This window comes from Ostrinia furnacalis, unplaced genomic scaffold (assembly GCF_004193835.3).
Source record: "Ostrinia furnacalis isolate ACB-3 unplaced genomic scaffold, ASM419383v2 OfSCF2838, whole genome shotgun sequence".
Lineage (NCBI taxonomy): Eukaryota > Metazoa > Arthropoda > Insecta > Lepidoptera > Crambidae > Ostrinia > Ostrinia furnacalis.
The window spans coordinates 193,337-210,262 of NW_021133077.1; the positions used below are offsets into that span (position 1 = coordinate 193,337).

The window sequence follows — 16,926 nt, forward strand, 5'->3', positions numbered from 1 at the left end:
ATATTTTTTTCTAGATACCTATAACAAGATAAATTACTGATTATCGTAGTAACTTAGTGGTAGAATACTCGCTGCTCAACTTTTTCGTACTATTATAGTAGTTTATTTTTATAAAATCTTGAATCGGTATAGTAAAGTATTCCTTTGCTGATTTTTTATAAAAGATGTAATTTACAGCTGTCAGTGTAACCGTCAATGTGACATTTGGCTGTCATGTCATTGACATTTGTCATTGTGGCGGATTCGGTGATGGAGGGAAGCTGTGTTGGCTGCTTTCAGTAGTTTTTATTTTGTGACCGATTTAAATTGTATTGTTAGGAAAAAACGTGATGAGTGCAACAGGAGGTGATTAAGTTCAGCTCGTGTGTAAATTATATAATCGCGGGTTATACTGTGCGTGGCGTGATAATCTATAATTAGTTTTTTCATGTCTCCAGTGAAATTGTTGGTGTTATGATCGATAGTTGATTTCGAGTGATAATATGGGGCAAAGTCCGAGTTCGGTGAGGAGTAAGAGCGGCCGGCAGAGGTCGTTCAGGGGTTTCGTGAGGAAGAACAAGTTGAACAAGTCTAGTTTGAGTCATACGTTTAGTTTGCCGCCGTCTGAGGAGTACCCTGAGTTGATGAACGTGAACACGGCGACGGAGGAGCAGTTGATGACGTTGCCAGGGGTGAACCGGCAGCTGGCGCGGGAGATCGTCCGCCACCGGCAGATGATCGGCCGCTTCAAGCGAGTTGACGACCTCGCTCTCGTCTCAGGTACCTAACTGATCTATTCGCAAATGATTACGTGTCTGTCTTTGTGTTTACTAGATCACGATGATAATATAATCAATCTGACTCAAATCAGAGTTGCTACCTACTTGATAATAACTCACAGATGCAAGCCTTGTTATGACAAAACAAAGATATCAATTTGTGGCTAGAAAGTAGATTTATCTAGCTCTAGATAATTTATATTATTATTTAATATTGCTTAACAAATAGGCGCTGCTTAATTAATAATTTAAACATAATTATGGACAACATAAACCAGTCAAACAAGGCTGACACAATAATTGACTTCAGTTGTTAAGAACCACATAATTATAGTCCAATTAAAGTCATTTTAGTTTCAATTAGATATTTAGCAGGTATAGTTAAATATTAAACTAACATGATACATAGTTTGTTGCTAGCACTGTTTTTGTTTACAAACAACACAAATATTGGTATTCACCTTGGAACTTGGTATAAAACTTCTGATTGCCTGCCATATACAATTTTTACAAGATTTGAATATAATAATTTTAATATACAAACCTTTTGAGTGGCAAGTTCATTGAAAGCTACAGTCAAAAATAATTATTTCACAGCCTTAAAAAATAAGATTACTGTCTAATAGCAGTCTTTAGAATACACTTAAATTGGTAGTAAAAAGGAGAGAATTACAATAGGTTACTTTGTATTTTTTTTTGTTTCAATTTTTGTTTTGTTTTGTGGTTTTATCATGCGATTAGTCTTTAAAAACTATAAGCAGATGAAGTGAATTCTTTTCATCATTTAGTTTTTGGTTTGTTTCAATTAGATTTTAAACTAACAAATACATTTTAGGTATTGGAGCTGAAAAACTGGAGTTGTTAAGACCAGAGATATGCACGAACACTCGGAGACAGCTGTCCAGAGCAAGTTCCTGCACTCATTCCTTAGACAGTGTCCGTCTCAACAACGAAAGCAAACTCTGTTCCGTCAACTCCTCCAGTGTATTCCAACTGCAGTGCGTACCTGGCCTCAATCAAGAGCTAGCAGCTAATATCGTCGACTACCGCAACAAAAAAGGCCCATTCAAATCCTTAGACGATTTAATAAAAGTCCGAGGAATGGACATTGTGAGGTTGAGCACAGTGAAGCAACACTTGAGTCTGGAACCACGTAAATGCGAAAGTGCACAACAGTTAAATGGCTACGCCAACGGATGGAGAGATCCGTCAATAAACGAATCTTTATCTTATGGGGCTACAAGCACCCCGAAGACACCGCATAGAAAGAGTTTATCAATGCCAACAAAGTTTTTAGTGACGTTACCAAACGGGTTTGCTGCGGCTCCTGTGAATGATATATTAGATTTACTCTCGGCGTATTCACATAGGCCTGTGGTCGAAGAAGTGTTCACGTATGAGAGGGACGGTGTGAAGTGTTGCCGTCTCGCTTCATGGAACCTGCACCAGCTGAGCGTAGATAAAATTACTAATCCAGGAGTCAGGGAAGTGGTGTGTAGGACTATTTTGGAAAACAAGTGAGTTCTTTTTATTTTTATATTGTTTTTTTATGTTAAAGGCATAGAGGAGAGTGCATAAAGACCAGTATAAAAGTAATCAAAATCAAATGTATTTGGACTAATTCAATGAGTACTTGCTAATTATAGCCTGACCAGGAACATAAAAACCCTCGCCATGTTGCGGAAAACTAATGGTACTAATTTCTTTTAATGGCAACAGTAACTGAAAACTTCATTGACATGTCACCTTGCATGTCAGTCTATTGCTGTCAAAGTGTAAACAAACTTTATTTTAAATGTGCGCAATTGGTTTTATGAATTGAATTGCTAAAATATTTTTATAGTCGTGAAAGAAAAGTGGTTCACAATGTGTTAAAGTATTTGTCGAAGTTCTCTTCGTACAGAACAGTATTTCTATACTAAGGGTTCGGACAATATTTTCATTGAATAATGTTTCCGACAAAGGTTGTCAAATTGACTGACATGTTTATCGTATAGTACAGTCCACTATGAAAATTAGCTGTGGTTTGTTTCAACTACCTATTTTAAAAATTTTGTCACTTTCTAAGTGTTGAATTTTATAGGATTGGGAAAGAAGTACCGAGTTTGAAGAGTTCATGAGCAGACATTGCAGTTGAATATTCAAGTTCTGAATTTGATTATTGATGAATAATAAAATAAATCTACTAGCTCGGTTGATGGTTTCATTTAATTTATTAAAATCAGGTTACCTATAATAATATTTTTTCGTTAATTTATGAAAATATCAAATTAGCCCGTAATCCTGAATCCTGATACATAAAGTTAGCCTATTAATTTAACACAGGTACGACTGTACTCAGTGTTGCACTATCAAATGCAATTGAAGCGCCTCTATGCCAGGGTTTTTATGTTCCTGGTCAGGCTTTACCAGACTATCGTAATGTTACAATTAATATTGTTATGTCATTAAAATATTTATTTCATAGTTAAAATATTTTATGATAACATTGCCATTGCAGTGTTGAGTTGAACACATTTGCATCATACATTTCCCATACCAGAAATAACTCATTAGCTTTTTAAACAATTTAATGCTAATGTAATAATCAAAGATTTTATACAATTTTATGGCCATAAATACAGCAAACCTGCATAATTATCTGGTGCTCTAATATAGAGGATATTTATCATATCAATGCAAATCGTTGTTCTCAGAAATAAATTGATAGTACCTATCAAACTGCTGTTTTATCTTTTATCGTATTATTTTTATTTCTTATCAACAGTCTCACATTGTGGGTATTACTTTAGGTTCAATTTCATGTCAGAGTTCAGGTTTTATTTATTCAGAATCTGATAAAAAATCCTCTTATGCACTCTATTGATAAAAATGAACTTTCTTATTTCATATAGCCAAACTATATGAAATAAGAAAGTTCATTTTATCCAAAAGGCGACCACTGCTTGACAAAGCCTTCCCATAGGATTTCCACAAGGACCGGTCCTTCGCTGTCCACATTCAGGTGGCTTCCGCGACCTTCACTAGATGGTCAGTCCACCGAGTAGAAAGCCTGCATAATGCACATAGCTATAGATGTATAACGTTTTCCGATTCCGATTTCCCGGCCCGTGGTCGCAGCTTGAGAACTTTTTGTCCCAACAACGGCCATCATTTCTACGAGCTTTGTGCTCTGAAAAATAAGGTATATATTTTTTCATCCACGAAGACGCGCCCCACCATTCTTCCGCTAATATTTGAGTGTTATCGGTACACGCTAAATTATCCATGAGTGCACACGCATACTACAATTGGATTGCTCGGATCAAACGCCCCGCACCCCGCGCTTCCCTCGACCAAAAATTGGTGGAGCGCGTCTTCGTGGATGAAACAATCTATAAAAGTACAACCTATTTACAATCTTCGTCTTGTTGCAGACTATCGATAATAGCCATACAAGACGTGTTAGAGGAGGCGGCCTTAAAGATGATATGCGATGAACTGAACTCTCCAGTATTACGGCGCGTGCGCGAGTGGAGAAGCAATAGTGCGCACTGGCAGTACTGCTTATCTGAAAGGCTAGACAAGTAAGTAACCTTCTTATCTCGCAGAAAATTCATTATCATCATCATAATCCATTATCATCGTCATTTCAGCCACAGGACATCCATTGGAATTGCGAAGTTGAACCTTAACTTCGAACTCCTCCTATGTTCTGAAAAATTTCCTTGCGAGTCCAATGACATTTTAATTTTCCCCGAGACAAACTTGACTTTCACTGGTTGGGATTTTTTGGCAGTCAAGCTATAGATCCTGACTGCACAGAAGTTGCACAGCGGTGGGAACGAGAGGTAGGAATAGTTTCGTTTAGGACATCCATTGCTGAATATAGGCCTCTCCCAATATTTTCAGATTGGCCAATTACTAGTGGCCTGCATCCAGATTCTTCCTGCTTCTACTACCTTTACGAAACTTGCTACCTTTACGAAAATCTATTACACGTCTATTATTACTGGAAATGATATTGAAATGTTCGATCAACCAAACAAGCGACTGATATGGCATGTAAACACTTGACCACGACTTTTTGTGGCGATTGGTGTCGCGTGACCTCATTTATTAATTCTATTTATTTTCCTGCCTTTCGTCCCAAATAAAATAAAGTTTCGATGTTTCCAAATTCATGAATATGAATTTAAAATAAAATTATAATAAAAATATACTTTTTTAAAAACAAGCATTTATTCTGAATTTCGAAAGCTTGTATCGCGCATGGAATTTATTCCTCTTTTTCTCTGTTTGCGCTACAAGCTTTCGAAATTCAGAATAAAAGCTTGTTTTTAAAAAAGTTTATTTTTATTATAATTTTAATTTACACTTTTTAGTTATATCTTAATCTCAGGACCCTGGACATTATCTAACACTAAAGTGCTCGAAAAGACAAATCCAACGAATCCAAACTCGATGAGTTTCCGCTGTTTTGTTTAGGAGTTCCTATGGCCACCTCCCGACTCCATCATCAGACGAGCTCAATGGTACCATAATATTGCATTGTCATCGTACTTACATAAGTGTACCAAATTTCAGCTCAATTGGTTGAGGAGAACTGGTCTTAAATTCAGTTGCAAGATTTGTCCCACACATACTAACAAGTGAAGTCAATATAAAGCTTGTAAAAAGCTTGTAATAAAAAGAGAGATGAGATGATGAAATACTTTTTTTCCGAGAATTCACGACTATCTTTTTGATAAGTTAAGAGATAAATATTTTTGTGACAAACTGAATTCACGCAGAGGAAGTCACGACAAAAAACCTATACTAGGGTCAAGGTAGCAGAAAAATTCACGCATCGAACAACGAGATGTGATTAAACTTTACATAACGCGAATGTTATTGAAATAGGTTTTATGATAATTACTTAATTGTTTTTTGTTTCTTTATTACTGCGATAGCGTTTACAGCGATATGTAATCATGATGATGTTTTCTTGTCTAGATTCTGACTAAGAAAGAGTATGGTAGACAAGTCTAAGTTAATTATCACTTGTATGGCTTACACATACAATACCTCGAATGTTACAATGTAAATTGACGATATTTTCGTTTTTGGCGATTAGTTTTCAAGAATTGGTACTTAAACGAGGTAAACGAGGTGTAATAGAAAATTTCAATTATTGATTGTACAGATTTTATCTACGATCATTGAAGATAATGCAGTACTGTATGTTAGTTAACTAACAAGCACCCTATACAGCGAATTGTTTCTAAAATATCCATGTTAAGATTATTTTACTCTTTCAAGTGTGGGAAGCGCGAAAGTATAAATAAACAACAGCTCCTGCTGTTTTGATTGGGCATCATATTATAATCACATGAGACGATTTCAGTTGAAATAACCGTTTCGTACACATCATTGTATTCTGTTCTTATATTCTCATCGATCGAAAGTGCCATTTTAAATCATGTGAGCCTTGACGAAGACGATTTTTAATGACGTAACATGTCTAGATATCTTTAGGTGCAGTGGCGTAGCTTGGGGGGGGCAGGGGGGGCCATGGCCCCGGGCGGCATATGAAAGGGGGCGGCGGATAAAAAAAAAACATTGCATGAACAAGAAAAAAAAGTTATTCCAAATCGCGTCGTAATATGTTACGTACCGATAAAGCGAAACGAAACGCACAAGACGTGTGCGCAAGAGAGGACGATAATCGCTTGGTCGGCGCGCGACTGGCTCGCTCGGCCGCTACTTACCCCTCTAAAACTTGCGCCACAGATAATCTTTCGTGATTTCTCTTGTTACAAACCGAAATAAAAAAGTGGTTTGTAAATAGTTAAAGCCATATCTAAGCTACTTTTAAAACCGTGTATTTATTATATTCTGCAAGTTCGAAATTCAAAATTAGCTAAAATGGTAACTTTTAGCAGTAATTAAATCTGTAACATGCTGCAAATATCTAATGAATTCAAACAAATTATTTTAAAAAATAGCTTCGATACATATTATACATTTTTCAAACCACTTTTTTAATTTCGGTCTAAATATAACAAAAGTAACCAAGAAAAAATATGGTGGCGCTGGTTAGCTAGGGTGTACAATTGTACATAGTTACTTCGATGTAGTATTTACTTCGGTTAGCTAGGGTACAAGTGTACAACCCTTAATAATACACTCAGCGGCACGAAATTTGGCCCAAGCCTAAACACCCAGATATGAGGCCAAATAGGTGTTGTATGTAATTTAAGTGGCTAGATAAATTATGGAAACGAGAATAACCCTAAAATTAATTTAAAAACAAAAACAAAACGCCAAACCCTTACAAACATTTAATATCGAATTTAAACTTACCCGTACTCTTTACGCTCCAACAACGAAATGCGTTTCTAGAGTCAAAAAAGTTAAACAGACGTATTTTTTTTTATTAATCTAGCCTCTTAAATTAACAATAACAAATGTTCTGTTAACATGTCACACGAAACTTAGGTATACAACACCTATTTGGCCTCATATCTGGGTGTTTAGGCTTGGGCCAAATTCCCTGCCGCTGAGTGTATTAAGCACATGTTGTTCCTTCTAAGTTCAATGAGCACTATATATTAAGATAATAACTCTCAATTGACAAATAAATACTTTAATACTTGTTATTATTGTTTATTGTTATACACCGGGTCCTAGTGTTACATAATAAAGCTGAGCTATTTAAGAAAATCAAACTTCCTGTGGGTTTCAAGCAATTGCTTCTCTTTAATGTATTTTCCTTCTGAAGCAGTGCGTGGTAGTTTATTTTGACTTTCAACAAATAAGGTGAATAGTGTACCTGAAGTCCATTCAATATAATATTTAAACTTTAAAATATTTATAATTAAAATAAAGGGCGGCGGATTTCCGGACGGCCCCGGGCGGCGAAAAGCCACGCTACGCCACTGTTTAGGTGTTTCTGACCTTGTTTAGTTCGTTATGTCAGCTAACTAATTCCGGTTAAGAAATAATTCTGAATTTACTTACTTTGCTTTTCGTTCATTCTTCTGAATCGTTTGAATAAGTGCGGAAATTGCCAAGTTACGGCTTATGTACTATCGTTTAGAAATTCTACTGGAAAAAGCATCTTACCATTCAGCAGTTATTGATTCGGCAGGTATAATATAATAAAGCAATAAATGCGTTACGTACATAGACAGTGTTTTCCTCATTAATTTGACTGAGAAGCGAACCCACCACCGCTGCAATCCACTAGACCACGGAGGTGTGCCATGAAAGTACATAGAAGCGGAAACGGCAGTAACAAATACGGTCGGAATACTAAATACTAAGACGACTCAAATCACCGCTAGCCGCTCGTATCCGATGCCACCAGTCCCTAGAAAGAAGGCCGGCAGGGCGCACCGTTACGGGCTAAGCCAGGAAGACATAATCCAATTAAAAATTATGTTTCCTCTATGTAAACGATGGTTGTGGACTATGAGGGAGCAGGGCAGGGCTACTAATGAATGAAACTCACAATAACACTTCACTAAACTTTATATTGCACAAAAGAGCACTTTTCTCATCAAGTAAAATCGAAACACTGCCATATTGTCAAGAAACAATATCAAACAAAAACAATAGAAAATTCAAACATTCTAAACATAAATACAAAAATAGAAAAGTAAAATATAATAAAAAATAAATAAATCTAAAAGAGGTCTGTCGCCAACACTCTAAGTATAAAAGCCGTTGGTAGCTAAGACTAGAATTAGGACCCCTAACTAACCCCTGACTAAGGCCCAGAAAACACCAGCTTGAAACCGGTTTGAAATGGTCGCGTCACGTGTGGTCTCTCAACGGAATCTATGGCAGAAACTTAGATGCAACTCAAAAGTAACTAGAAGTTGCAATTTCGTTGCAATTGCGTTTCACCATGTGTTCTGGGCCTTAAAGACACACATGCATCCCAAACCCCGCATGGAAAATGTTGGCCAAATCCTCCATTGAAATCTAAGCCATGTTTCCTATCATTCTGGTGGGTAGAAGACTTCAAAACTACTAGACTGATTTAAAAAAGCAGTTGGAAGAGCAGTCGCCCGGCAAGCGGAAAGTCGTGGTTGTGGTCGTGGGTTCAATTCCCGCCTTAGGCAGTTCGATTTTTTCAAGTAATTTATAATTTTCAAATTGATTTGAAAAATTCTTTCACCATTGGAATCCTACATTACTAATGAACGAATACGAAGTTCACTGGGTCAGCTAGTTCATAGCATACATAGGTACTTACTATAATATGAGTTTCCGTCGCCTGAAAGCAACGACTTTTTGGCTTGTCATCGGACGTTCCATTAGCGGTTACCGGCGATGGCTCGGAAAAATGGGGGACACTTTTTCACTAGACCATAAACGTGTCATTACATGCATTATGACGCTCCATTGCCACAGCGGGCAGTGGAAAAACACCTAATATTTTATGTAAGAAGATACTATGTTAAAAGAAATGATATCAGTATGTTTAATAATAGAATCGGAGAAATCATTGTCATCGTCACCAGATCCAAATTACGGCATAGGTGTATAAATAGTTTTCCTTATTTTGTTACAAATGCACTTCAATCATTGTTCCGCTACTGTGTACAGGAAATGTAGTGATTTTCCGGCTTTTTATATGACTTCACGGCTAAATGTATTCTGGTTTTTATGTACTTGTTATGTTTTTATTGTGGATACTAAACTTGTCTCTACAAGTAGGTATATTTAACGCAACCGTAATACGTTTAAAATTATGCACGAAACTATATTTCTTTGATGGAAAATTGAGATGATGCAGGTTCGCACAGATCTTATACCTACTTCAGCTTGATTGCATTGTGTGTTCAGGAGTTGAACAGCGGAATTCCAGAACTCCAAATTATACCAGCACTGACAATTATTCATTCATATCATTAGCGCCATTGCACGTGTAAAATGCACACTAATTTTAAAAGCTACTTAAAGCAACTGTGTCAGTTATCTCCTGATAAGGCTCTAGTATCAAATTAACTGCCCGCGTTAGCAGATAACGCGAACAGCTGTTATTTTGCGAGAGATTGTCGCATCGACCCGTCTGGACAAATAACTGCAGTGTAATCGTTAATAAAACAAAGATGAACGAAGTAGTAGACTTAGTTAAACACTGTCTGAAAGATGACAGCTCCATCTGTTTGACTTTTTGGCACGATAACCGTTTTGTGTCAGATTGCCGATTCGAGAGTCGGTAGTTCAAACCCCCACGTCACTGGATGGACTATAGTGGTTAACCCACTCCTTTATTTGGACAGGTTAGACTCCCCGCAAACCACAGACTTTTTGTCGGCCGATAGTTTGGTCGGGCTGTTGAGTATGAATGAACATGGAAGTGCGCACATTACGCCGATTTGGTATTGGGCCGATTCTTCATACAAATTAGAATCGGGCCCAACTGAACTGATTTCGGTCCAACTATAAGTAATTAAGTATTTAGAGATTGTGCCTTCGAAGTATTGGTTGTCTGTTACTCGATTTTTTTATGAAGTGTTTAGGTTCCTAAGTACCTACTTATTTTTTATTTGTTGCACGCACGAAAACTGACAGGGCAAGAACTATTTCTGATAACCAGTTGCATTAGAAATTATAAGATAAACTGCATTTTATTTTTATGACATACCTAATGTCATAAAAATTTACCTAATGTAATAAATTTTACCTAATGTAATAAAATTTCATTATTATGACATACCTAAATGACAGATTCCAGTCGGTTGAAATTACTCAACTGAATAATAATAAAACTATTCAGGCTCATAGATCAGAATTCAAAACTAACAAATTTGGAGTGCCACAAGGTAGTATATTAGGCCCGCTGCTATTTCTAGTCTATATTAATGACCTCCCATACTGTATTGACCATAAATGTATTCTTTTTGCTGATGACATATCAGTGATAGTGACAACGAATAAAAAATGTAATATACTTGACCACGAATATGACATAAATAAAACATTAATGACAATTGTTAACTGGCTAAATTCTTATAATTTAAAAACAAATATTGACAAAACATGTTACATAAATTTTAATAATTCTATACAAAATATGAACATAAGTTATCAGGGACAAGTACTCAAACATGCAAATAGTGTTAGATTTCTGGGTATAGAAATAGATAATAAATTAAATTGGAAACAACATGTAGACAAGGTTTGTAATAAAATTAACAGATTTTCATTTGTTCTGTACAAATTAGTAAAAACAGCAACAAGGACAACAGCTCTCACAGCCTATTTTGCATATGTCGAATCAGTGCTTCGTTATGGGCTGATTATCTGGGGAAACAGTACTGATTTGCAAAGGGCATTTATAGCTCAAAAAAAAATGTGTTAGGGCAAAATGTGGTATAGCACCGGACCATTCATGTAAGCCACTATTCAAGTCTTTGAACATCCTACCATTACCCTGTCTATACAGGGTGTTAGGTAAATGGGTATATGAGCCGACACTAGCCCATGTTAACATGGTCATATAAATGGTATGGTGAAGTTAGATATTTGATATTATCATTTTATTTTTTTTAATTTTCATACAAAATAAATTTTATAAAATCCGATTTGTATGAAAATTAAAATAATTAAAATGAAGATATCGATTTTCTGACTTCACCATACCATTTATATGACCATGTTTACATGGGCTAGTGTCGGCTCATATACCCATTTACCTAACACCCTGTATATGTATACTTGAAGCTGCAAAACTAGTTAAACAAAACCCTTATCTTTTCAAAAAAGCCAAAGACGTTTTCCCACGTAATACCACAGAATACATAATAGTAGCAACAGAAATTGCACTCCTTTGTGTAGGATCAGATGCCGACATTTTAACGGTAATAATAATAATGCAAAATATCCAACGCACATGGTGCATTCGAAATCGCACCTTACTACTACGCTCACAAGAGCGCATTTTTTTTGTGTTTAGAATTGATCTACGTCACCGCTCAAGCGTCAGGGTTGTATGAGCAAAGTAAAATAAATAAAAACTTAATTTTAAGAAGCAAATATTGTATTTACGATTAGAAAACTTTAATCTAGTGGAGTTTGTATAATCGTACCATCTCTAAAGTACCTATTAATAAACTTCAGTGTTGCGATAATTCGAAATTAAACAAACAGTTTTAAAAGGTGTAGTGTCGGAAAATAGACACGGTGAAGTAAAGTTAATGTTTTTATTAGCTAAAATAATTGTTTAAAAACTATATTTTTTGTCATAAGTATTTCAAAATAATTTATTATTTAAAAAGTGTAGTTTTTTTATTTATTATTTAAATCACTACAGTTAATTATTATTCCTAAATATTACAATTTTTCATTAAAGAAGAATAACAGTGCTGTTGGAACAATAAACCTTGATTGCGACTATGATCGACCGAGCGTGTATAGATACGCGTGTCCAAACAGGCGCGTGGCGGCCCGGACTGATTTGCAACTTGAAGTTGTCGCGCGCTGTAGGTAATTATCTCGGCCGGCATAGGCGAGTGACGGAGGCCTGGTAATACTAGGAATTGCAATAGACTAGTCCTTGAGTTCATCCCTAAAAGTACTCGTATTCAAAAAAACTGTTTCTGCATGTGTGTCCAAATCTATAATAAACTTCCTCAAGATATTAAAGAACTGTCCTTTAATCAGTTTAAGACCACATTGCAAAAGTGGCTTGTCGCGCGATTATTCTACTCTCTCCAAGAATTTTTAAGCTATAGGGAATAATCAGCAAAAAGTAATACCGTAATAATTATATGTAATATTTCTTCGATATATTTGCATGCTATTGTTGATGGCTGGATAGGTGATCATATTTTGTTATTTTCGACCTTCTGTACACCCTATTCAAAGACAAATAAATATTTCTATTTCATTATGAACATGATGTGATATTACTATCATGTACATAAGAGATTATGGCATGTAGTCATCATACATAAAAGTTACTATAAAAGAAGTTCGTCATACAATAGGATATATTATTCTGTGATCTCGGTTACTGAGTAAGACAGGAACCGATAAACAAAAATATTTATTTACTAAGTAAATAATGATGACCGCATACAATGTCACAACAAATGAATCATAAAATGTTATTTTACGATAAGTAGGTAACATCGGTAATTGTAAAATACCCTCTTCTTAGAGGTCTTTCTTTGCGTAGAAATTAAAAATAGATTAGATGTTAAAGTGAAATGTATGTTGTCTATAATGCCAAAATGTTATTTTGCTTCTAGAACTTATTTCTTGGAATATCATTATACCCAAAACTCTCTTTGATATAATTCTCTAAACTTACATAAATGCACTCCTTTTCTGGTTTTAACTTTGAACAAACAAATGTAGTTATGTGCAAGTCATATTGAATTTATTTTCTTGAACAGTTCATTCACTTAAAAATTGTGTTTTTTCTATTCCACCATTCCCCCCATAAAACCTCCTGTAAAATTGTTTCAGACATTCATTACATTACTTATGAATGGTATTTTGTATAAGCGCCTATATGTACATTAGCCGTACCGCCCATACAAATTGCTAGTTACTGTACTGTAAATAAAGTATTCATTTAACAACTCAATACAACCGGTTTTCTGTGCCGATCGATTTTCGTAATTATTTAATGCGGTATTAACGACCATTAAGCACAGTCTACGTGAAATCAGAATACACATTTTTACCCAGAAACCTCAACCACAGAGGAACTTGCTATTCTCTGGCTATCTGGCTATCTCCAACTGCCGAAAACATTATAATATTTTGGAAGGCCGTATTCTAATCTTCTTCTTGTAGTGTCGACAACAAACCTACACAGTGTCAGCCCAAAACTCCGCCAAAAGAGTGGCGTTGTCAGCAGCCTTCATTAAATCTTCCTTCGTCGACTGGGGAACAAATCCACACTTGCACTCCAAGTTTGAGCCATCCAAGAATCCCCATCTCAACAGATTCTAATTCTTTTTATACCTACGATTATTTTCTTTGTTGCAGCCAATACTTAGGGTTCATATTCGAAGCAACGAATAAGGGCATCACGATAGAAGACCTGGACCTGGACCAGGTGTCTCTACTGACCGAAGCGAGCGGCGTCCAGCGACTAGTCGACGAATTACTAGCGCTGCGGGGCGAGCGGTACATTGCGGAGTCACGGGGTAAGTCAACTGCTGGATCTAACTAAAATATAAACGTGAAAAGAAAGTGATCCTTCGAGCCGGATTAATACGAAAAGTGAACAATTGTTACGAACGTTTGTTACCCCCTTACTAATAAAAATGACTCGTTGAACAGTGTTTTAAAGTGACGCTTAGTATGGAAATGCCATTTTAAAAAAGCGTTCAACAAAGCGTGTAATTTTTGAATTAGTTAAGGGGTAAAAGTTTAATATAAAATCCGGCTCGAAGGACCAATGACAGTGGTATATAGTTAAGCAATAACCGCATTATTGCCACTTGCGTCTCTGTCGGGTAGTGTAGGTGATTGTAAATTACAATGAGAACTACAGCAAAAATTAAGCTACTAACAAGCTGTATTCAATTCTACCTACTTAGCTATAATATACCTTATGCATATTTGGTAATGGAACCTTATTGTTTTTACGCACGTAAAACACCATACACGACACGGCATTAAATGCCGAATACAAAACTTTGTATTTATATTTTTATGTAAATGCTAGCACGTTTGCCAACTCCAATTAGTGTGTCATAAAACACATTGTTTTGTTATTCAAATAACTGCAGGTATTTAGAGGCAAAAACTCCAGTAATCGAAATTAACCGTGATTGTTTTGAGCTAATCTGTAAAGAATGCGTTATAACGCGCGGTTAAAACAAAAAGAATTCGTGCAAAATCGACGCAGCGCCGGTCGTAAATGCGCCGGTGGTGCTAGCTTCAAATGAGGCAGAATGGCGACAAATTAATGACATGATACATATCACACTCATGTAGATATTTGGGCTGGTCAGAGCCGACTTACACTGGCTCTAAGCCACGATTCGAATCCGCAACCGATGTTACAGTTTGGTGATCAAACTATCGAGCGTAGCTTAACCGTCAAAAAGACATATTATTTTATAACTAGGGAAAACCCATCATTGTTTTGCTCCAATGATGATAACAGATTTAAATAAGCTATGTAGCAAGTGATCATAACAATTAAGGAATTTCCTTCTAGAAAAGCTTTTAAAACATTAATGTCGTATTACAATCTAGATAAAGCGACAGACAGCCAATTAATCAAATTACCAATGCTCAGTGACCGCGCGGTCGAAACCACACTTGGTTTGGTTGTAACTGGCTGAATATCCACAATGGACGTACAACATAGCAGGTTCTATCTGTACCATAAGAGTAGAGTAGATGTCCATGGTGTACCTTTTCTTAAAGTTTAATCCACTTTTCCAGACTTGTCCTGTTTCAATATTTTTTTTGTTGATTGTGTAGAGCAAAACACGCACTGGACGGCTTTACTTCGTTCTAACTGTCCAATAACAATTTTGTGAGAATTTCTCTTGAGAAATCTTTGTGCTGACCTGACCTGAGTGATTAAAATTCTATAATCAATCTGCCTGGTTTAAAAATTTATCTTCTCTTAGACGGCCCCCACTAGGTGAACCGACGATCTGTTGAAGGTCGACCTGGATATACGGGCGGCGCAGGACCGGTCGTTGTGGAAATCCTTGGGGGAGGACTTTGTCCAGCAGTGGACGTCATTCGGCTGAAACGAAACAAAGCTTATTTAGTCCACACTACGCCCGGTACTACTGCACCACAGATATAGATATACATAGATAACGCAAGTAGCACGATCTGTATTAAAACCAAGCGTGCCGACTTTTTAATACCTACTGTGACGTCACAGCCAACATTTAGTGACGGGAAATCGTAATCGATTCAAAGATGCCGATTCCGCCGTTGCCCCACAACGCACCGCTACGATCACAGAAATTGATTATCTGACAGACGAATGAGATACACAGACTAATGAGATATACAGACGAATGATATTAAACGGAATGTTTAAATAGATAATATTTTCATTGAATTTTTAATAAAAATGTATAATTCTAAAACAGATTGCTTATTATAATACATCGTTGCTGCGCGAGCATTTTTCGAGCCGCCAGTGTTGTCACACATAATTATTTTTTTTGTATCATTAATTTCAGAGTTACTTTCGCATTTATAATATCAATACCTATAATATATTATATGTATAATATTATATGTATCCTAATCCTAACTATATCCTAACTTTATATATTTTATTATGTATATAATATATATAATAATATTATAAATGCGAAAGCAACTGTCTGTCTGTTACTCTTTTACGCCAAAACTACTGAACGGATTTGTATGTGGTATACAGACAGATGGTCTAGACCTTGAGAAAGGACATAGGCTACTTTTTATTGCGAAAATTCCACGCGGACGAAGTCGCGAGTAACAGCTAGTATTTTATACGTTATTAATAAAAATATTGTTACTCATTAAACCTATTCACTAACCACATCATCATTGTCAATCCGTTTTAATATGTATAGTGGGGCATGCCGTTTTTTTAACAATCTCTTCTTTTTTGAAGGGTTTCGCGTTATCTAGGTATATCTATATCTGTGTACTGCACCCACCAAATAAACTTCAATTATGGTACACGTGTTAGTACCTGCCTGTTTTCAGGCCACGTTACATAACACGGTATTGTTTCATGGAATAATGGCTCCAATCGCATTGTAATACGATTGTTATTGCTATAAAGTTCACCTCGCTGTAAGGTGCAGTATATTCTTTAGGTATATTGATTTGTTTCTGTATTATGTTGTAAGGGTTTTTCGTGTTGTTTTTCATGATGATTGGGCAATTCGTATGTTATTGGTAAATAGTGAAAACACCGAATCGATACAATTTTGTAATCAACTCGACTAAGTATATTATACTAATGAATGAAATGAAACACATTTGATGTGTAAGTTCTTAAATTCCTGACCTTTATAAACAACAGTTTTATCGGCTCTGAAACCAGAAGTAAGAACATGTTGTGTCATGTTATTTTAAACGAACAAACCTTGGCGGTTTTAAATTCAGCACTTCCTAGCAAGCATGCAGCTATTGAACGTTATCTAGACATTTTGTGAAGTAATTCAAAAGTTATTGTCCTTTAGCAGTGATAGATGTCTTG

General features: G+C 36.0%; 1 protein-coding gene across 1 annotated transcript in view; it reads left to right on the forward strand.

The window, feature by feature from the left end:
* Window positions 1-242: 242 nt before the first annotated feature.
* Window positions 243-16,926, forward strand: part of LOC114356616 (endonuclease/exonuclease/phosphatase family domain-containing protein 1) — a 32,333-nt gene continuing 15,649 nt past the window's right edge. Inside the window, exons 1-4 of the mRNA XM_028309871.1 lie at window positions 243-759; window positions 1,594-2,275; window positions 4,175-4,324; window positions 13,737-13,897. Of these exons, the coding sequence (XP_028165672.1) occupies window positions 483-759; window positions 1,594-2,275; window positions 4,175-4,324; window positions 13,737-13,897 (1,270 nt within the window). The 5' untranslated portion in view covers window positions 243-482. The remainder of the gene's footprint in view (window positions 760-1,593; window positions 2,276-4,174; window positions 4,325-13,736; window positions 13,898-16,926) is intronic.